The sequence below is a fragment of the Aulonocara stuartgranti genome (assembly GCF_965226115.1).
Source record: "Aulonocara stuartgranti genome assembly, chromosome: 1".
Taxonomy (NCBI): domain Eukaryota; kingdom Metazoa; phylum Chordata; class Actinopteri; order Cichliformes; family Cichlidae; genus Aulonocara; species Aulonocara stuartgranti.
The window spans coordinates 41618045-41640604 of NC_138939.1; the positions used below are offsets into that span (position 1 = coordinate 41618045).

Consider the following 22560-nt stretch of genomic DNA (forward strand, 5'->3'; position numbering starts at 1 on the left):
AGTGCTCCCAAGATTGACCCCAAAAAGCACATCTTAGCTACTTCACCCATATGTAAAGTAAGCGCACACAGTGTAGCATGTAAACAGGATTTTAAGTTGGAAAATAAAATAATATACTAGTAGTTAGTCAATATTCATGGGTTTAACTAAAGAAGTTGGAACGAACTGTGTTTTGTAAAAGGCTGCTATAGTAACAAAGTACCTACAGATACAATTCAGTCACACACACACAAATTATTTATATATTTATATATATATCATAAAGCTATTAAACATACCTTTATTAGTGATACACATTATTGTGTGTACATTATTGTACTTTATTGAGCCCCGTGGGGAAATTGCTCTCTGCATTTAACCCATTCACTCAGTGAAGCAGTGGGCAGCCATTGGGCGCCCGGGGAGCAGTGTGTAGGGACGGTACCTTGCTCAGGGGTACCTCAGGGTAGCTGTTAAGGGGAATCGAACCCCCGACCTTCTGATCATGGGGCAACCACTCTACCTACTGAGCTATCCCTGCCCTAAAAACCTCACTAAAAACAAATAAAACTATTATCTAACACAAACTGTCTCTGCTGACTCGTGCAGTCACAACTTGAGCAAATAATACAAACTCCAAATCTACCCTGACTCCAACTGTGCAAAAGATGTGAAATTACTCAACACATAAAACAACTTGAGGACATTCACCCTTTATTTTGCAGTAAATATAAATAATAAACAGACAAGTTATCAAAGACAGCCATGAATGTGCACTGACACACATTAGTTTAAATACTAGGATGTTACATTTGTTGTTTCATTAGTGTTGAAAACAGGAGAATATGATCTCATCAGGGCAATCCAAAGAGGGTGTTCATGTACGACATCAGGTTTTACAAAGTTATAAAAGGCTGTGATGGAAAGAAATTAAGCTAACAAAGGCACTACTACCCCGTACATGTGCTCTATTAATGACTATGACTACTAACCAACTAAGCCAGAGATTACTAATGGGAAAATTATTTGGTAAATTAAAATGTGCAGTTTTTGTCACAGCTCAGAAAGAAGTTACACCGTTAGTGATAAGAATAGTTATAGTTTCTTGTTTACAAAACTATGAATTCAAATTGGGACAACAATAAAACATTTTTAGAAAGTAGCTAAAGTTAGTAGATCCCTGGTCACCTACAGATTCATGAAACTAATTCATTGAATAAATATAAAAGACAACGTTATTCATGCTTTGTGCTTAAAAAGCTGGAATTGCAGCTTTAAAAATTGTTGCGAGGTAATGTTTTTAAATACAAATATATGAAAAATGGTGAATGATCATTGTCGACAGAAAGATGATCATCTCATGCTGGAAATCTGTTGAGGAGTTGAGTGATTTAAGGCAGACAACTTCGTAACGCTTTGACCGGGTTCAAACCTGTTCCTGTGGTGACTTTATGTGATACACTGGTCCTACTTTTCAGAGACATCAACAACTTAAAAAAATGCAAAGTTCTTGTCTCGTTGACACTCCACATTTTAAAAACACAATAACACGCACACCGCAAACACTTACTACTATATTTCCTTTCCCTTATTAGCACACAAACTCTACACTAGTAATTAAGAAAATGCACCGGACATTTACTTACTCATAGTTGATAGCTAGCTATGCAAAATAATAGCTTGAATTGCAAAGTGTGAGCGGCTGTAGTGGAAAATGTTTTTCTTTGGCAAAATCTTCAAATAAATAAAATGGCACCTGAAATGCTGTAAATTGTTTTAGAGTTTGAATCACTTCTTCTGGGCTCTGTAAAGCCGACAGGTTCCATTTGCTGAGTAGAGAATGGGTTAAAGAGAGAGGCTGAAGGCTGAATGGCTTTTTCTTTCCTTGTTTACATCCAATAAAGAAGAAGTTGGTAAAATAAGTTGAGGATTTATGGTTAGTGGTCTAAGATGGAAAATGTCACATGCAAGTGCAGCAAAACCTTTGCTGATATTACAAAACTGACTGTTAATGTGGACTTTACACAGTTAGCTTGTACCTCAACCAGACCGCTCTAACAGCTCAGTAAGAATTTGTTTTGCTTATTGCCATTTGTGATTCTTTTCCCACCAACCAACAGGTTAGGAGCAGTTTGCCTGTGAAACAGGGCGTGAGCGTGGCTGTGGTGGCCTCTGATTAGCTGACAGAGGAACTGTGCAGTTGTCTTGGTTGTCTCTTGCTGCAAACCTTTTCCCCTGCTCCTCTTTCATAAAGAGCTCCACCATTAGGATCTTCTCCTTGTGGATCTGGAGGCTGATGTCCTTAGGAATGTCTGGGATAAGCCAGTCCACAAAGTCACTCATAAGCATCACCACATTCTGCAAAGGGCAGAGTCAACAGAGAACACAGATCATTATAAAACAATTCTCATTAGTGATTGAACCTTTCTTCTTCTTCTCTTACATTAAGAATAAAATGTGCAATAAATAAACCATTAATCCAAGTCAGCTGCAACAGAAGTAGCAAAGAGTGCTAAATCAACTAATAGTTATATCATTTACCTCCTTTTAGATAGAGGAGGAAGACAGCATATGAGTGGAGCTCTACAGAAATCTCAAATCTACAGAAGCATAAGTTCAACAAGTTCAGAGAAGATCGCTGAAAATGGCAGGAACATAATAATTCATATGGCTCTGTGTAGACTCAACATTAGTTTTAACCTCCTAGGACCTGCGTCCACATATGTGGACATCACATTTTGGGTTATTTAGACCAAAATACTTAATTTTGCTCTACAGGGGCCTGATATCCACTTACGAGGACATTATGCTGCTACAGTTCTATCAAAATTTAAATGAATATCCTCATACGTGGCTCTCATTTTTCTTAGAAACAAAAATCAGGTAAAAAACAAAACAAAAATCAGGTAATTCTTTTTACATTCATCGGGCCCCAATCAGCCCAAATATCAAAGAGAAATTAAAAATGCTGCCGTGGAAGAGTTCGGGTTTTAGGAGGTTAAAGGAATAAATGGACTGGTTCTTATCCAGTCCTTTAAGTCTGACGTCATCAGACGTTTCCGGGTCCAAATATTCGCTTCAGGTCCCAAAGTCAAACGACTACTGCAGCATCACTGAGTTAAAAACTGTAAATTCTTTCATCTTTAATAAAATGATCAGTGTCGCTGCTCCACCAGGTGTAACTATGAAGTTTAACATGCAGGCATCCATGAAAACAGGTTAAAAACGCTGTAATAAATGCAGAGTGGTTCGGACCTGGAAGCAGGTTCATCACCTAATAAGACCTGATATAGTGCTTTTCTACACTACTGAGGACTCAACGTGCTTTATACAACATGTCTCATTCCCCCATTCACACTTACTCATATAGGTTTGCATACACCCTTTTCTATGCTTAATGGCTTTCTATCTAACATTCACACATTTCAGACTGATGGACACGTTGGAGAGGAACTTGTCTGATGCCATGTCTTGGCATGCAGACTGGAGCAGCCAGGGATTGACCTTCTGATTAGCAGATAATATGCTCTAACTCCTGAATTACAGCTACCTCAATAAGTCAACTGTAGAACTCAACTTCCTGTTTTTATACTAATGTTTTATGACTGACGAGTACTCTGCACTTAAGGCTGTGAAACAGCAGGTTAGGAAAATGAGTACCTTCAAATGAGATGTCACAGGCTATGTTCAGACGATTTCTATCAACGACTTATTTCATGAAATAAACGAAATCATAAATGGTTTGTTTGCTTTGTGCGATCTTATCTGTGCATTGTTCCGAACCTGAAAAACAATAACGAAGGCGAGACGAGCTGCTAGAATGGCCCAGAATTCCTTGGAAAGTTCATATTTCGTACTGGACCAGGGAGGATCTCTGTAGTCCTTGTATCTAGCAGTAAAAAACACAAAAGCTTTTTTACATAAAGTTTATTCAAACTGTTGTTGTGCTTTTATAATAGATAAATGAGAAATTTGAATATGTTTGGATATATTGAGTCTTCATTATATGAATATCGTCTGATGACTTCAGCAGCCTCAGTTTCCAGACCCTAGGAAAGCAAAAGCTTACCTGCATACTGATACCTTGTAGCCCAGGTGCATTGGCTGCAGAGGTTCTGTGCCTGGATCGAAGTCAGTGACATTGAAGTATGACAGAGTGTGGTTGACAAAGCCATGCAAGGTGCCGTCAGGACTGTACATGTATTGGTAGACAAGCCGAGGGATGAAGTCAGAGGTGAAAGCGATGACAAAGGCCTGGAAGACAAAAAGTTCAATTCAACTTCTTTATATAGCACCAACTCAAAACAACAGCAACAATCATATGAACCCTCATAAGAAAACATTTTGGTGACAGTGGGACGTAAGAACTTTCTTCTAACAAAAAAAAACAAGCTCAGGCAGGAGGAGCCATGACCGGTCGGGGTGAGGGGAGGAAGACAAGACAAAGACATGCTGTGGAAGAGAGCCAGAGATGAATAATAATGTGTATAAACACAGAGTGAGTGAGAAAGGTGACTGTAGAAGAAACACCCAGTGCATCATGGGAATCTCTCAGCAGCCTAGACCCACTGCAGCATAACTAAGGGAGGATTCAGGGTCACCTGGTCCAGCCCTAACTATATGCTTTAGCAAAAAGGAAAGTTTGAAGCCTGATCTTGAAAGTAGAGATAGTGTCTGTCTGGCCAAGGTAATGCTGTCCAGACTAAGAATCTGGTTAGACACCATATTTCTAAGATTTTTAGGGCCGAGTACAATAACCTCAGTTGGATCTGAATTTAGAAGCAGAAAATTAGAGGTCAACCAGGTCTTCATATCTTTATGGATATATGAAGTTGTCATCTGCATAGCAGTGTAAATGTATGCTATGTCTTCTAATGATGCTGCCTAAGGGAAGCATGTATAATGTAAACAGAATTGGTCCTAGCACTGAACCCTGTGGAACTCCATAATTAACCTCAGTGTGTGAAGAGGACTCTCCATTTACATGCACAAACTGGAGTCTATTAGATAGATATGATACAAACCACTGCAGTGCAGTACCTGTAATACCTACAGCATGTTCTAATCGCTCTAATAGGATATTATGGTCGACAGTATCGAACGCTGCACTGAGGTCTAGCAGGACAAGCACAGAGATGAGTCCACTGTCAGAGGCCATAAGAAGATCATTTGTAACCTTCACTAAAGCTGTTTCTGTGCTGTGATGAGCTCTGAAACCTGACTGAAACTCTTCAAATAAACCTCTGCAGATGATCTGTTAGCTGTTTGACAACTACTCTTTCAAGGATGTTTGATATAAAGGAAGGTTGGAGATTGGCCTATAATTAGCTAAGACTGCTGGGTCTAGAGATGCTTTTTGAGTAAAGGTTTAACTACAGCCAGCTTGAAGGCCTGTGGTACATAGCCGATCATTAGAGATAGGTTGATCATATTTAAGATCGAAGCATTAATTAATGGCAGGACTTCTTCGAGCAGTTTTGTAGGAATGGGGTCTAAAAGACACGTTGATGGTTTGGAGGAAGTAATTATTGAAGTTAACTCAGAAAGATCAATTGGAGAAAAAGAGTCTAAATGAACATCAATGGTACTAAGAGGACCAAGACAATGTACTAGTGTAGTCCTAACTGAGTGAAAATCGTTTTCCAGGACAGCCTTGGCATTGTTTTTATATTGGCATTGTATAACCATACAGATTGCTGATAAGACTTACGTTGACAATGACCGCTACCTTGCTGAGGCCCCTCAAGAGGTTGTACCAGATCCCTGCAGAAAGACAGAAGAGCCGTTATTCATGAGAAAACAGCAGCTCCGACATGCACACGACTAGAGTTTGCACAGGGTGATTTAGTACAACTGCAACTCACTGGTGCTGAGTGTTCTCTGCATATTGGAAATGCCACTGCAGACGGGTTCTGAGATTAAGCTACTTAATCGAGTCACTTAACTTCTCTACGTGAAGAAAACCAGCTTTCAGAGATTTCAGTCTTGCAACATATAACTCTACACAATGTTAGCTTCATAATAGGTTTGCTGTAGTGTAATTCAGCTGTAAGCAGAGTCTTTTTCCTTACAGCAGCCTACTAGAATGGCATATGTAGCAGTCCTTATTTTTATGTGTTCTGCCTAGTGTGAGAGTCATAAATTTAATTTGAAATCAATTGAAATGTATTTTATTCATATAGCCTCAAACCACGAGGACAGTCACCTTCAGGCTTTTCATATTGTAAGCTATAGACCTTACAATAACAGAGAGGAAACCTCAACAATGAGATGATCCCGTTTGAGTGCACAACAATGGGAAGGGAAACTCCCTTTAACAGGAAGAAACCACTGACAGAAACAAGTTCATGGGATGGGGGCCACCTCCAAAGACAGATGGGTGAGGATACATGTATTTAGTTTCAGTTTGTCGGGACACTGTACTGCAAATTCACCTCTTTTTTCACCCAAATGAAAGAAATGCTGTTGAAGACATCTTAGGGCATATTTTCTTGAAGTCTGAATAACAGCGTGCTAATTTAGTTCATTGATTAAACTGACTAAAGGCTGCAAAAGAAAAATACACAAACGAGCACTATTAGCAATTGCAATGTGCTACTTTTGTGTGCTGTTTTCAGTCTGTGTGGATTTTTTGTACTGGGTTTATATTTTTGTAACATTAGTAAAACACATTTCTTAACAGCAGATGTTACTGCAATTTTAAGAGGGTTTAATCTCACATAGAGATAAAAGAAACGAACCAATGTCTTTGGCTTTAGCTGCAATAGGCCTGCGAAGCTCGGTAACAAACTTCTTAGCATCCAGACGAATTTCAATTATGTTATTCAGAAGAGCAAAGAGCGGCGCCAGAGGGAAGGAGGCCACGAACAGAGTCACCATCCCAAACTGGATTACTAAAGGAAAAGGGAAAAAACAGACAAATAGAACAGCATTTAGCAATGACTCATCCTCGATTGGGTGAAAGAAAATTAATACAGAAAACTATTTTTAACATCTATAAATAAGCATGAAAAAAAAATTCCTTCAGAATTTCTTTAAAAATGAAAAGAAAGCCAATTTTGATAGCGGTGGACAGTTGTGAAAACCTATTTCTGTTTAAGCATGCCATGTTTAAAGTCACGAGATTCTGGCTGCCTCCTAATGTTACAATTATTACTGAGTTTCTTGTAACTGTAGTTTGATCTTAATCAGGTATGTCAGAAACAAACTTTATTTGCTCTGCTCGTCTTTGTCCACCACTACTCTTTAAATGCATTTAGTGCAAACCAGGTAATTTATTTATTTGCTAACAACATGATTAACAAAAGTGATGAAACTTATTTACTCATTTCCATGTACTCTGGATTGAGGCCAACAAATGGACCCAGGAGCTGGTCCTTCTCATAGCGTTTCAGAGTTTTATGCGGCACTGGCTCTTGAATGGAAACCATTTCTGACTTCCTCCTGCGGAGCATTTTTTTCAGCTTCCTGCAAATCCCAACAATCCATTAAGAAATTACACAATGAGATTTGTAAAAGCATCACTCAGTTTCTAAAGTGTTATTGTGCAAATGCATGCGCATCTTTGATTTTTGTTGTTGTTGTAGATTTCTCCTTAACTTAATGGATTATGTATCCTAAAATTTGGGAGATTATTAACCACATTTGGACAAATACAGGAACTCTATTCTGAATACTACGACTACGATAAGTGGTAAATTCTTCAAAGTCTTGAGTTCTTAATGGTTAGGGATGATAATTTGGATGTCTAACACTGCTGGAAGAGCCAAACATGTGGCATAAACCTCAGTCACAGTGTATGTGCACAGAGAGGCTGAGCAGACTACAGGCTTACAGTTCAGCAAGGTGCTGTCTGGTTTCCAGGGAAATGTAGATGAAAACTAGACGAGCAGTATTCTCAGACATACCCATAACTGAGTGGGTGTGCATTATGTGATCTGTGACTTACTGAACCCACACAGTGGGATCTGTGCACACCACTGTTGCTTGTGAAGCTTGCACACAAGAATTTCCCTCATGTGTGCTGTACCAGTGTATCAGCACATGTAACGTGTCAATAAAACTGATTTGATTTGATGCCGATCCCTCATTCAATCTGTGTTCAAGTGTGTTTTTGAGCTTGCTGCAGTCTCTGTTTTGCACTCACGGTAAGCCAATCTCAAACAAGTTGTTCTGGATGAGCTGTTTGCCTAGCATAGTGATGCACAACTGAATGCACAGCTCCATGAGGCAACCTGCATGGGCACACTGTAGGAGAGACAGTGAACAAGTGTAGAAACAGACAATAGTGAAACATTCGAAACAGACCATTTGAGAAAAGAAATGTAAAATTTAACTTACTATTAGTTACTAGGATTTTTTCCCCTTAATCTTTATATGAGAATGTTAAACTAAAAATAAAGGTGACTGTGTGCTCTTAGTCATAAAGCACCATCTAATCTAGCTGTTAATTGTTATCTAGAGACAACTGGCTCCATTCCCTCCCTCTCTTCTCTTGAGCATATTTAAAGTGGATTACCTCTTCCATCCTGTAAGACCCAACAACATACAAGTAGTTTCCAGGCCTCCCAACAAGCCTATAAAAACAAAACCACAGTCACAAAGTCTGACAAAGAAAGCATTGACTTTACAGAATCATCATGTTTCCTTCTTCCAGCAAAACATCTGCAGACAACAGTGAGTTGGATAAAGCTGTGTGTGCATTGTCAGTAACACATTATAGTGCTTGATTTCCCTACAGTCCAGTTTAGTTTGACTAAAATGATCTGAAACTAAATTATGTGAGAAACTGTTGTTTTACCTGCCCCTGAAAAAGGCCAAGTAGACAATGGGTGTGAAGGCATTGACGAACTTCAAGATAAAAGTCTTGAAGATGAGGCGTTCCTCAAAGCTCTTGTCCGTCTTTGGAACCTCTGAAAAAGCGCACAGTCGATGTAGTGTTAGACTCTCCTAAGATGCCATTCTCGTCCTATGTCGGGGACATTAGTCTGAGATTGCTACGTCAAGCACCATTTATGCAATCTATAGGACTAATGCTGTACTGTCGATGAGACATCCTCGGCTTTCTATGGTTTCCACATTTGTGGGGGCTGTTGCAGCCCCAAGCAAATTTAAAGATGTCTAAACAAACAATGAGAAGGTGGAATGACATCTGCACTAATGCAGCTGTTGTTCTAGACTGTTGAGCTGAAGATATTCTAGCGCTCACATTTGGCCACAAGCTCAAGGTAATGTCTGAAAGAAAGATATCATTAAGGTGGCGCTCGGGCTTAGAGAACTTTTAAGGCAGCTCAGAGTAATTGTTGCATGTCCATAATGGCTAGATTTGGGCACGTCAAGCTTACCATGCACACCAAACTAAGAGAAGACCCATAATTCTCTTTATTATCTCTCATGTGGTCTGGAAGGGGATTGGTGTTTCTGCCCAGGATGAATGGAGAAAAGGGTACCAGGAACACCCTCCTGCCACCACAACTTACTTCAGATAATCAAATTAAAAAGGACTGATAAAAAGAAAGGCTTTGTGTCATGGCTCTTGCTCATTTTGACCCAGCATTTCCTGTTTCTTATATTTTGGTGTTTTTTCTGTATTAGGATTTATGTTCTGATTCTTTAGTTGTGCTGTTTTGATTATTATTGTTCTAGATTTAGTTCAGTGTCACGTCTGCGTCTTTGTTATTTGTTTCTTGTTTCCTGTTTTACTTTGAAGGTCCATGTCTTATGTCAGTGTATTCGGTTTTACTTCCCCCTGTCTCGTTAGGCCTAATTTCTCCCAGCTGTGTCTCCTGTTTCCCATTCCCTGATTATCCCTCTGTGTACATAAGCCCCGTGTTTCTCTTTGCTCTCTGTCACGTCGTTAATGTTGCTACCCTCTGTGTGCTGTGTGTTTTGGCTTGTACTCCGGTTTAGTGGCTCAGTTCCTATGTGCAGAGTTTTGTTTTGTTTCAGTTTTATTCATGAGGAGTTTTTCCAGCAACAGATGCTGCGTTTTGAGTTAAGTCCTGTCTTTGAGAGTGCTGCGATTAGGTCCTTTCCTGCACACAGCCTATTATGACACTTTGTGTTCTAAAGTCCTTTTGTGTGGCATACAAATACTACTACAAACAGTAGGAAGAAAATAATATTTGGTAAGAACATCAATCCAACAAAATGTGCCTCACCCAGTCTAGTGAGCCAGCGGGCAATGGCTCCATAGATTTCATCCAAGATGATGATGATGATGAGGTTGATGATGGCAGCAGTGGTTTTGACTGTGGCTCGGATATTATACCGAACTACAGGGTGGCTGCTCATGTGCAGCGCTGCCCTAATGCTAATCCGGTACAGGATGACTCCAAAGACTATAACAAACGTCACAATTATCTAAAATACAAGAGAGGCAGAATTAATAAGTGTGTTGGTTAAATGCGTCCACACGGAAAAAGCTTGGTTTTCAGCTACTGAACCTGCGGCACACAGTGAGCACCGTGAGACCAAAACAAACCCAACTTCCCAGAGAATGATCTTCGCTCTGCGTTCTAGGGGATCAAGTCCCTTTCCAAGGACCCTTACATCAAAAACTCTCTAGTGACAACTTAATGGACAGGCCTTTTTGAGAGCCCTTTTCTAGTCTTACAGCTCTCTCAAGCTCTGCCTCCTGACATCTGACCCACATTAAACTCATGGACTGAACACACACACAACCACCTATAACTGAACACACACAAAATGGACAAAAACAAACAAATGGACAACTGTACCCTCATACACACAATAACAACATGGACTGAACCACCACTCACAACCACCAGCACTTTATATACCTCTGTGGAAATTATCCACATATTTCTTAACTGCACTACTGTAAATGCTGTATAGACAATCATTCTGTTTATAACTTGCATAGTTCATATTTCTGTATAGCTTTATATTTATATCCTGTTCATAGCCTGTACATATAGTTATAGCATATTCATAACATACCTTAATACCGTGTACATTGTAACATACCTATAATAGACCCATTCTGTAATATATCTATATTATGTCTAAAGCACTTTCTGGATGGATGCAAACCGTTTTTCGTTGCCTTGTACTTGTGACATGTGCAATAACAATAAAGTTGAATTCTATTCTATTCTATTCTATTCTATTCTAAGCACATAGTGGATTATTCTGCATGCTTTATCTAACACATATTGAGGGGCAAATTAAAATCACCAGTTAACCTAACCACCATATTGAAGCATTTAGATTGGTCTTGATGAAATTTCAGTAGCAGCTTAAGTTCAGTATTTTGATTCCAGTTTTTTGTAGAAGACACATTTATTTAGGGCGATCGTGGCTCAAGAGTTGGGTGTTTGTCTTGTAATCAGAAGGTCGTTGTGTCCTTGGGCGAGACACTTCACCTGCCGCCTACTGGTGGTGGTCAGAGGGGCCGATGGTGCGATATGGCAGCCTCGCTTCTGTCAGTCTGCCCCAGGGCAGCTGTGGCTACACCTGTAGCTGCCTCCACCAGTGTGTGAATGTGAGAGTGAATGAATAGTGGCATTGTAAAGCGCTTTGAGGGTCTCGAAAAGCGCTATATAAATGCAATGAATTATTATTATTAAATACCCACATTTTCATACAACAGCATATTCAATCGCAGCCTTCATTTCATTCCACATAATCACATAATAAATACCCTATAAAGTGCTTTGCAAAGGTAATGTATGCTCCATAGCCAAGTTGTTTGATGACCTTGTAATTCTAAGGACCTTGTTATGGGAATGTACTTGCATTTGTTAAGTGGTATAAAAAAAACAACTTTTAAGACACTGGTATGAGGAGGAGTTCATATTGTCTTTAAGGATTAATGACTGAAAGTAGTGCTAAAGGTAAAATGTCTACAATTTCTTTGAGATTGGCAAAAGAGAATGCTAACACACTACTAGACAGAGCAGGTCATCTACTAATCATAAGGTTGGTGGTTAGCTCCCTGGCTGCTCCAGTCTGCATGCCATGCTGTATAAAGTGCTATATAAAAATCACGCCATTAACCATGTAAGTAGTGTATAACTTCATGCATTTTACAATAATAACATTTTAAGTTTCCGTAGTTCAGTAGTATAATCCCCTCAGCTCTTTTCACCAACTAGGACCACTGTCAGTGGATCCTCACCAGTCAGTGAGGGTGGGAAACATGTAAGACTGGGCTCTCGACACGTTCCATGCACTTAATAACAAAATAATGACCAATAACTGTTTTTGTTCACTGTCAATCTGATTGCAAAACAATAAGCATTTCCCTGTATGTCACACTGTGTATGATTGTGTATGTGACAAATAAAACTTTCAAACTGAAAGTACGCGTTTCAGGTCATGTTTTTAACCTTGCCTAAGGTCCAGGTATTTTAAAGGACAGGAAACACTTTTGAAAGTTATGTTTGAACAGTGAAATGTATTTAAAAAAAGTTAGACTTGGCTTTATTGTTATAAGGTCACATCAGCCAGGACATTTTTATGGTATTCATTTTTCTTGTAAGTTGGTAGGGTAGAACAGCATTTATCACATTTACGTTGATAAAATGAGGAGTTAATAAAACATCCATCAAGCATATAAACACTGACTATTAAAGATGTAAAGGCATGAACAATGAATCGCCTCCATAATATAGTTCCTGCCCAGAAACTACTGCATATTTATGATGTGAGATGAGGAAATACTTGTTTTTCTGCTAAATTACAGTTTTCACAGTTGTTTTCTGTAAAAACTGACTTGTCACTGTCATGTAATTAATATATTCTTAGTGCTTATTTTCTGATTATATTGTTTTTATGTACTTTAATAATGAAGGTTTGTAAAGCAAGGCCACTTTTGATAAACCAAGTGCTTAGCCAGACTGAAAAACAGGTAGTCTAGGGTAGAGCTGCAGAGGTATAGGAATACATGAAACCAGACAGAAAAGCGGAACTAGTACATACAAGGACCAAAATAACACCTATATGAGACACATGTTTGGCTGCTAATGTCAGAGATTCTGCAGCTGGCTTTGGGCTGTGCAGGGCTCTCTCTTCTGATGATTGAATAAACAATTATAAATGTTTTGACCACTGAGTCGGGTTTTCTCTGTCCTATCATGGGGACCAAAGAAGCAGGTTTAATATCACCCATGTATTGAAGTGTGCCTATCTTCAAGTATTTGTAGGCAAATATAAATACATTGTCAATACTTCAATTAATAAGAGCCTGAATTCATTTTGTGATTAAGCACATTATTGTCGTCCAAATCCTAAAACTTATGCAGTAACATTATATTCTCGCCTTTCTCATTTACAAAAACCTTTCAACGTAGTATTGCCAGAAACAGAAATAATATGGGACAATGACATCATCACTCATGCTTCAGAAACACATGTTGGTGAACACAGTGGGAGACTACTGGTACTCACCATAAAACCCATCATGACCACAGTAGTCAGGTAAGCAGGCAGCCTATCTGTACATGTCAGCTTCACCTTTTCATCCTATACACACACACACACACACACACACACACACACACACACACACACACACACACACACACAATGAAGGGTATTAAGACCTGATGCAGATGTGCAATTCCCCTTCCACTGCCTTATTTCTGTCTTTCAGTAGCAGCCCTTTATACACTGGTCATGGAGTTGCACAAAGCACATATAACAAGCATAGACACAAATCAGTGGCTCCAGTGGAGCAGAGTTAATTCTGCCCTCAGCTGTAGTGTCACATTTGAGTGACTTAAAATTGGGTCAAGATGCTGAGATGACTCCATGTTTATAGGATGAAAAAGGTGTGTCCTTGATATAACGCAAGGATTTTTGGGGGGGCTCAGGATATCTTACACTTTGAGCCTTATCTTTATTCAAAAGCAACATCATTAACAACCAATTAGATTAAATCAGGCTGTACTCAGAAAACCAGTTAAACCAAGCAAGTTATCACTATGTAGTGACCTCTGTGGCTTGCAGGTCATTACATAGCAGAACACAACATATTACATAGTGATTTACATTAAACCCACATTGACCATTTCGCACACAGTGCTTTATCATATGTGCTTATATCTACATCCAATGGCAATTTAGAATAACCAGTTAACCTAACATGCATCAATTTGAACTTTGGGAAAAGGTGACGTGACAGCAACCACTGAACCAACACTATTTTAAATCAGCAACTGTCTATGTAAATAAAATTGTGATGTATCCAATATCCATATTTTCATAAAGCACTGGAAACATGAAAAGATTTTGTCAGAAAAAAATTGACTTAATTTTACCATCAAGTCCGAATGTTCCAGTTTCACTTTCTTTTGCATGACCCGGAACTCGTACTCAGCTCGATTGTGGTCCTGGAAGAGAACATTTGCTTGTTACTTTTATTGATGGTGCTTTTTGTTGATTAGTACTAAATGTGCAAGACGTTAAACTTGCAAGAGAAGATCCCATTTGGAATTCAGAATGGAGACAGGAATAAGTTAAACAGCCTTGTGGCAAAAAGTTTTGCAAAATAAGCACTTGGTGTTTAGGTTTCTGTACAACTCTGCACAAGAAAAGGAAGATATGTATCAACTCACCATGAAAGAAATACACCAGCTACACCAGTAGTTTATCCTATTTTGGCATTTACAGAATTTTAAGGTGGAAAGCATCAATCCATCATATTTCTAGCTCATTTAGAAATTTACTGCCTTTATTAAAAAGGCAGTATTTTGGGGATTTCTTATATTTCTGGGACCCCCCAAAAAAAACAAAAATCCCCAAAGATACGAACAAACAAGTATTACATAAAGTTTAAAACAATGACACATGATGATGATTAATGATGCATATAATTTTTCCTTTAGGATTAATACCGTTATTTTTCTTCTCTGTATTCTTAAACATTAGATTGGTTCCCAATTTTTATTCTTTCCTTCCAAATTTTAACTCTTAACCATTTAATTTACAAATGAAATTAAATGGTTGTGTAATAGTGACGTGTGTAGCTGATGGTGAAATGTTCCTTTAATGGTGAGAAATACATGTTTATATCTTAAGGAATGTGATATGCAGCCAGAATTGAATGGATGTGTACCCAGCGGAGGAGGAGCTGTGTGTAAAGAGAAACTGCATCACTAGAAAACAAAGCTGACAGTTAGACAGTGGCCTAAAGGTACATGTGTCAGACTAATGTACAGACACACAGGCTCAGTGAAACACACATGAGCAAGCTTCCAAATAGGAAAAATGACAATGTTGTCCAGTACAGCTGAGTAAGCAGAAGAACTGGTCTGTGCTGAACAAGGCTATTTTTCATGTGGACCGATCAAGTAGAAATAGCTTGAACTTTTTCAAGTAACCATTTTTTATACCATCTCATCTAGATGTTTAACAAGACATTAATTCAGAACCTGCTTTACATTATCACAGTGTCGATTTCAACACTGACGTATGAACTACAGAAAGTAGACGACATGAAGAATGTATTTGCTTCCATATTTCCACTGAGATTTTTTATTTGATCCATTTTGGAGAAAATACATGTATTTGACATAAGATTATTCTACCAGCCTACATGTCCACTGAGGTACCACCGGAGCTAAAAGTGATCTAAAAGCATTTTGAAGTTCATAATTCTGTATTATGTGGACCTACCTAAGCCTGTGCTTTAACTGAACCCCATAACCTGCAGACCTGGATCAGTAGGACCAACATATTTGCCACTTACACAGATGATGCCATTTGCATTGCAACGTTCCTGAACCTTGCACGACCTATCCTACAAGTCAATCCTCCTCAGCATGTTTCACAAGGTCGTGCTGAACCCCCACCATTTACTCTGCATCTGCCTTACTGTACGTGGACATTTCTGCCCTAATAATTCTGTTTCAGTAACTAACTCAGTTTTTTATGCAAGCCATCACAACCTTCAGCTGTATTTATCACCGATTCTAGTTTTTCTACTAGGTTTTGTTTTTTCTTTGTTTTGTTGACTTAATGAGGTCCCAAAGATGTATTTTATTCACAACATCTTCATCACTGAGTCCTGCCAAAGGATGGGATACCACATCCCGCTGACAAAGAGAGGCCATCCTAACTACTCATGCCTAGCAACTCAAATATGGGGGTGGGATGGCTATCGTTTGTAATAACAACCACACATAATTACCTTTGCTCTCTTTCTTCTTTTTCTAGCTTTACTGCTCGTTTTAATCACCATGTTCGAGACATTTAATCTTGAAAAGTCAGTCAAAAGCCAACTACACTGGACCTTGTGCTGGGCTACAGCATCTCATGAATAACACTGAATTACTTTACCTTAATTCATCTGCTTACAAGCTTTTTATGTTTCATAGCTTGGCTCCATTTCCTTCTCAGAGACTTCTACCTGCATTTGCTCTCTCTGAACTCAAAGGTCAGCTAGCAGCTTCTCTAGAACATTCTTAGTTGCTCCTTCATCTAAGGCGTGTCTCAGTCAATGAATTGTTAAACCATTTTAAATACACATCAAACATGGCGCCAAAATATCCTGCCTGTATTGAATCCTCATTGCATTTGAGATTTTTATTTCAAGAAGATTAAAAGTCAAGAATTGGTAGCACTTGCTATTACAGCTCAGTAATAAAGGGGTAATAGTAGGTAACAAGAGTAATAATATGGTAATTTCTAACTCGTTACTATGCAATTACTAAAGTAATAACCACTTAATATGCAGGTAATATAATGGTAGCAACAGTAGTTACAGTTGAGTATTATTACCATGAAATTACCGTAATAGGATAATAAGAGCGCCAAAACTGGGGGTAATAATATGGAAATACAGCTCCGTAATAACACTGTAATAGCAGGGTGACAAGGAAGAAACCAGAATGTCATAATGTGGTCATTTCTAAGTTATTCCCACCAAAAATAAAAAAATGGATAAAAAAGATAAAAGTCAGACAACTTCAGAGCTGTGAGTCCTAGAAATGCCAAGACTGCTGTATTGATCAACTAATTAACTAGACCACATCTTCAGAACAAACCTCAAAAGATAGTCAAGCCAGATGTGCAACACAACTGAACCACAGAGACAAAGTCAGGTAAAAAGACCACATGGAGACTGTTAGACACCTTAAAAGAGAAGAAAAGTCAGAACAGATCTGTAACAGTTAGTGAAAAAGAAGTCAAACCTTGTGTTCCCCCTGTGAAGTAAACCAAACACATAAGAACATAAAAGCGATATCAGTTTACGTGTCAAGTTAAAAACATTTCATGTTTTTTAAGAGTAATATAATGACGATATGATATTGTATTGAATTGTACTGTGTACATTATGATTTAAAAGACATTCACTCCTAAAGGTTTGTGTGGGAACCTTATCTCAACCATTATGTTACTTATTACTGTAGGAATGTGTTTTTAAGATAGCTGCATTCCTGTATCCTTTATATCCATATTTGTCTCTGTTTGAAGAAGAGTGTTGTTAAACCTTAACATCTGCTTTCATGTTTGACCAAAGCACTTTGTAAAACGAGCAAAGATCAACTGGAACATATGGCACTGCAACAACAAACTTCAAGTTTCTATTTCATTTGTGTTTCTAGCATCTTGCATCACACGTTTATACTACAAACTGTGCAGGTTTTGTAGTTATTGTGGTCCTAAAAATATAATTAGCACATTAACATTAAAAAGATGGACAGTAATATTTGCACAGAAAAAGAACTTGTGCAAAAAGTGCAAACTTATTATTCATTATCACTATTTACTAATTAACACTAGGTAACAATTATGCTCTGTGCATTAAAACACATGTGGGGTTATCTCACCTCCTCCTCCTCTCCAAACCCTGTGAGGTCCCAGACATAGTTGAGTCTCATCTGCCGCCTCTTCCAGTGCTCCATAAAGAGAACAGCTACATAATAAGACACACAAACTCAACGCATGCTCGGACACCAGCTGCAACATGTTTCTTGCTATTTTCCGTATATATAAATGGCAACCAACATTTTATACTTTTATTGTACCTGTTCATATAAGGTTATGCAAGTTTTGTTACATAATGTACATAATCAACAGCAAGCAGTGCCTTTATTTAAAAAGTACGGATTTATAAAACGATTTGGAAATCATGTACATTTTACAATCCTCCAAATGCTTTTTGTTAATTCATATAAGGGGTTCATAATAAGATGTGCTGATGTTACATTGCTCACAGTTGATGACTCCACTTGTATGATTGCACCTTTCATATTTCTTAATATAAAATATGAAATATAAAGTCTGGCAGTATTTGGCACTAAAAATACACTGAAACAAAGGTGCTGGTTCCATAGATCAAAGCTTTAAAATAATACAGTCTTCTGTTCCGAGCTCCTTAGACTACGATGACCTGGATGACTGAGAACCTTTACAGACAATGCAGTCTTGAATTTGGTACAGTTTTAGCGATGCTTTGCTGCACGAGCTTTATTTGTTGGTGGTCTGCATATTTTCTGGTTGTTGCCTATATATTTGGACAGCAATTTGTACTCACCCCATAGAGCCATGAAGACAGAGAAGAACACAGTGGCTGCATTGTCAAACAGATGGCTGGCTCGGGCTGTGCCACATGCTGTAACCAGCTTCCAGTAGCTGCAGGCTTGGTCGCATAGTGGACACATGGTAATATTGTTTCTGGGATCACAAATTTCCATGCTAACAAAAAAGAATAGATTTCAGATATGAATCAGTCTAAGCCAAAAGCCGGAGACACCTTCCCGTCTGTTACTGAGACCAACTTGCTATACTTCCTATGCACTCTTCATCCCACTCTCACTTCTTCCTTACTAATCCTCTCCACCTCCTGATTTACCAACAGTCCTCTAGTACTTCGCTCATCTTCTCAACACATTTCCGTCATTTCTTAGCACATTTCCATTTTTGTCAAACCTAAAATCTGTTGCACACCCTTTCTGGCTTGGTACAAGTCCCTTTCTCGTTTCTTAGCTTCTAGCTCCACATACAACTCACTCTAAGCCTTTTCCATTGCCACCTCTCTCTTTACTGTAGACCTACGCTTTCTTGTACTCCTGGCTACGTTCTTCTTGTTATTAAGACATGAAAATGAGAAATTTGTTCACTCCATTTGTGATGCAAATGTCAACAGGTCACAAATAAAATAAAATAAAATAAAATAAAATCACAAAAATGTTACCTACCTGCGGTGAGTTTTAGACAAAATTGGAATCATAGCAAGCTGACACTTGCAATAAAGGCAATAAAAAATAAATAAATATGTCCAGCGTACCTAGGTATGTTATCATCGACAGTAGCACAGCCATAGAGAAATACAATTACTCCAATGATGGCAGCAGGGATCAGCATCTGTGTGTAGACTCCCAACCAGGCAAAATACAGTCCAATCTTTTCCCCAAAATATTTCCTGGGTGAGAGGAGATACAGAGGTCACATCACTGTCAAATCCATCACTGCAAAATTAACTGTGATTCCTTAATAGTTGAGCTTAATTCCATGTAAATAGGTCATGTATGCCACTATTAAAGTCATAATTACAAGACCTATCTGATTAAAATTAATTTCCTCAATTTAAAGTCAGAGGACAAATAAATTGTGGTTTTGCAAACTGCATTTCCTGTCAGCAATTTCATGCCAGATATGGATCTCACCTGATAAGTCCAATGGGCTGGTACTTGTAGAAGACACTGTAGCTTGCCCACTGTTCGTACAGGAGCTGTGAACAGAAGCACGACTCAATAAATATATCACATGCTACAAATATATATATATTATTTATATCCATCCATCCATCCATCCATCCATTCGCTTCCGCTTCTCCTTTTCAGGGTCGCGGGGGGCGCTGGAGCCTATCCCAGCTGTCATAGGGCGAGAGGCGGGGTACACCCTGGACAGGTCGCCAGTCTGTCGCAGGGCCAACACACAGGGACAGACAACCATTCACACTCACATTCACTCCTAGTGGCAATTTGGATTATCCAATTAACCTATCCCCACAAGCTGCATGTCTTTGGACGGTGGGAGGAAGCCGGAGTACCCGGAGAGAACCCACGCAAACACGGGGAGAACATGCAAACTCCACACAGAAAGACCCCGGCCTGATGTTGGAGTTGAACTCAGGACCTTCTTGCTGTGAGGCAACAGTGCTAACCACCATGCCACCGTGCTGCCTATTATTTATATATATATTTTTTTTTTCTTTTTTTTCTTTTTTTAAAGAATTAGAGGCTATTTTTTTGCAGATTTATCAATTTTTATCTATGAAGCGCCTTGAGGCCACTTTTGTTGTGATTTGGCGCTATATAAATAAAACTGCAATAACATTTATTGTGCCAAAAGAAATGTTTCCAGATTTTAATTTCATAATCATCCATCCATTCATTATTGGGGGTTCGGGGATCAGCAGTCTATTACATGGCTGACACAGAAACAGACAACCATTCACATATATAGTCATGCCCACACCCAACTGCTATATGATGCAGTTATAAAGCAGTTGACTGCATTAGCTCTGCACATTCTCATTTCCTAATCCTAGCAGGGGGACAGCACATGACAGTTAGCCCAAAAGGTTGATTCTGTTCATCTGGACGTTTTCAGGGGGAGAAACGTTTCGTCACTCATCCAAATGACTTCTTCAGCCTCAGCTGACTGCAGGTTTCCCCAACCTTATAAACAGTACATTTGCACAACGACTGAAACCAGCCCACTACATGAACAATGGCTGTGAGATCAGTTTTTGATCACTAATATAACCAGAGGGAAGCTACACCAAGTCTGAAAGGTTTACCAAAGTTACATAAACAGGGTGCACCTTTAAGACCAACAGTCTGTATGATCCACTCGGTCACCTGTAACATCTCCAAGTTTCTGGCTTCAGTCCTCAACCCGCTGGTGGGCAGCTCTGAGCACCACATCCACAACATTTCAGATTTTGAGAGATGTCATTATGGAGGCAGATGAAACCATGGTGTTGTATGATGTTACGTCTCTCTTACTTGTGTTCGAGTCACTGAAGCAGTCGACGTAGTGCGTAAGAGATTACAGGATGACCCCGATCTCAGCACCGATCAAGTGTGTTTGAACTGCGTCTTCATTCCACCTATTTCACATACAAGGGTCGGTGCTACAGACAGAAACGCAGGTGTGCCGTGGGCTCCCAGTTTCACCCATCGTGGCCAACTTGTACATAGAAGAAGTAGAAAAGAGGGCCATGTTATCCTATCCAGGAACACGACCAAGTCACTGATTCAGGTATGTGGGTGACACCTACAGGCCAGTGGACACTCTTTCAATGAGAATGTACACATCCTGTACAGGGAGGAACGCTGGTTTAAGGGTGAGTCAAGGAGGCCATTTACGTGAAAAGAGAGAGACCATCTCTGAATCGAGCAGGGGGTCTAATTGTCCATCTGTCACCATCTCACAATGCTGTGATTGGAGCCATTCCCCAACTCTCTGTGAATGGGACTCATGGCCATCAGAGGAAGAGGAAACCTGCAGTCAGCTGAGACTGAAGAAGTCACCTGGACGAGTGACGACACGTTTCTCCCACTGAAAACGTCCAGATGAACAGAATCAACCTTTTGTGATTTCCTTACCTGGAAGATTGAGCGTGCATCCAGATACATGATAGTTAATTCAGTATCTGTAATGCTAAATGGACTCGTTATTAGTTATTACGTATAGTGCTTTTCTACTTCACTTGAGCTTCCACGATAGCTTCCAAACTCCATTGTCAGTTAAAAACAGGGTGTAAGGTCACAGTTTTGTCATCAGTCAGTTTAGGTTGAATATAAGTGAGATTTTTTTTAATAGACTATGTTTTGGTGTAATACTGTTACAAAGAAGTATTTGTATTCTCTACTTACCTTCCTGTCATTAGGTTCTGCACTCACCCCTTCAATGTCTCCCTGTAACACACAGGTTTCATATTCAGTATTATACACATTTCCACTGTATAACAGCCTCCCTAGTTGACTTTAGGTTAACATTTAGAAAAGGAATATTGGTAAAAATAACAACAATAATACATTTTATTTACATTTTACAAGCAACTAAACAACAAAATCACAGCAGATATAAGATAAAACAGTAGAAAGACACCATGGAAATAAAAGTCAATACACCATGAACTAAAAACACACACACAGCACTTTACACAACTTGTACATTCACGAGTCACACAGCAGACTGGGATCAAACCACCAACCTTTGGTTATTAGGTGACCTGCTCTACCACCTGAGCTACAGCCGCCCCAATTACAGCATCACAATTAAAAAATATTACTGTCTTAAACTGAGCTACATAAAAATACATAAAATCACAGAGAGAGCTGAGAGTAAATGTAAACAATGTTTTGGTTTTTTTGTTTCTTTTTAAATAATAGTGTACAAGCAGCTTAGTAATTGTAGATTTTAGGAAACCCACTGAACTATAATCATTATCGTGGTGTATAAACATCAGCCTTCTCAGTCAAACATGGGGGAGCCCAAAAGTGTGATACTCACATCATGGAGAGGATAAGCAGATGTGTACACACCATTGGCTAGCAGACTGGTGAGCCCTGCATGAAGGCACATTTAACAGAATTA

General features: G+C 39.0%; 1 protein-coding gene across 5 annotated transcripts in view; it reads right to left on the bottom strand.

Moving 5' to 3' along the window:
• Nucleotides 1-266: 266 nt before the first annotated feature.
• The window catches only part of ano1a (anoctamin 1, calcium activated chloride channel a), a 54518-nt gene continuing 32224 nt past the window's right edge, over nt 267-22560 (bottom strand). For 4 of the 5 annotated variants that reach the window (XM_082530725.1, XM_082530726.1, XM_082530723.1 and 1 more), the window contains exons 8-26: nt 22477-22532; nt 21837-21878; nt 19617-19681; nt 19238-19372; nt 18485-18645; nt 17778-17863; nt 17139-17150; nt 14265-14336; nt 13393-13467; nt 10140-10341; nt 8780-8891; nt 8498-8555; nt 8126-8226; nt 7304-7446; nt 6720-6872; nt 5690-5742; nt 4049-4233; nt 3763-3868; nt 267-2337 (exon numbers count right to left, since the gene is read on the bottom strand). In XM_082530725.1, coding sequence (XP_082386851.1) covers nt 2101-2337; nt 3763-3868; nt 4049-4233; nt 5690-5742; nt 6720-6872; nt 7304-7446; nt 8126-8226; nt 8498-8555; nt 8780-8891; nt 10140-10341; nt 13393-13467; nt 14265-14336; nt 17139-17150; nt 17778-17863; nt 18485-18645; nt 19238-19372; nt 19617-19681; nt 21837-21878; nt 22477-22532 — 2054 coding nt within the window. In that variant the 3' untranslated portion in view covers nt 267-2100. The remainder of the gene's footprint in view (nt 2338-3762; nt 3869-4048; nt 4234-5689; nt 5743-6719; nt 6873-7303; nt 7447-8125; nt 8227-8497; nt 8556-8779; nt 8892-10139; nt 10342-13392; nt 13468-14264; nt 14337-17138; nt 17151-17777; nt 17864-18484; nt 18646-19237; nt 19373-19616; nt 19682-21836; nt 21879-22476; nt 22533-22560) is intronic. The other variant, XM_082530724.1, reaches the window with a different exon arrangement.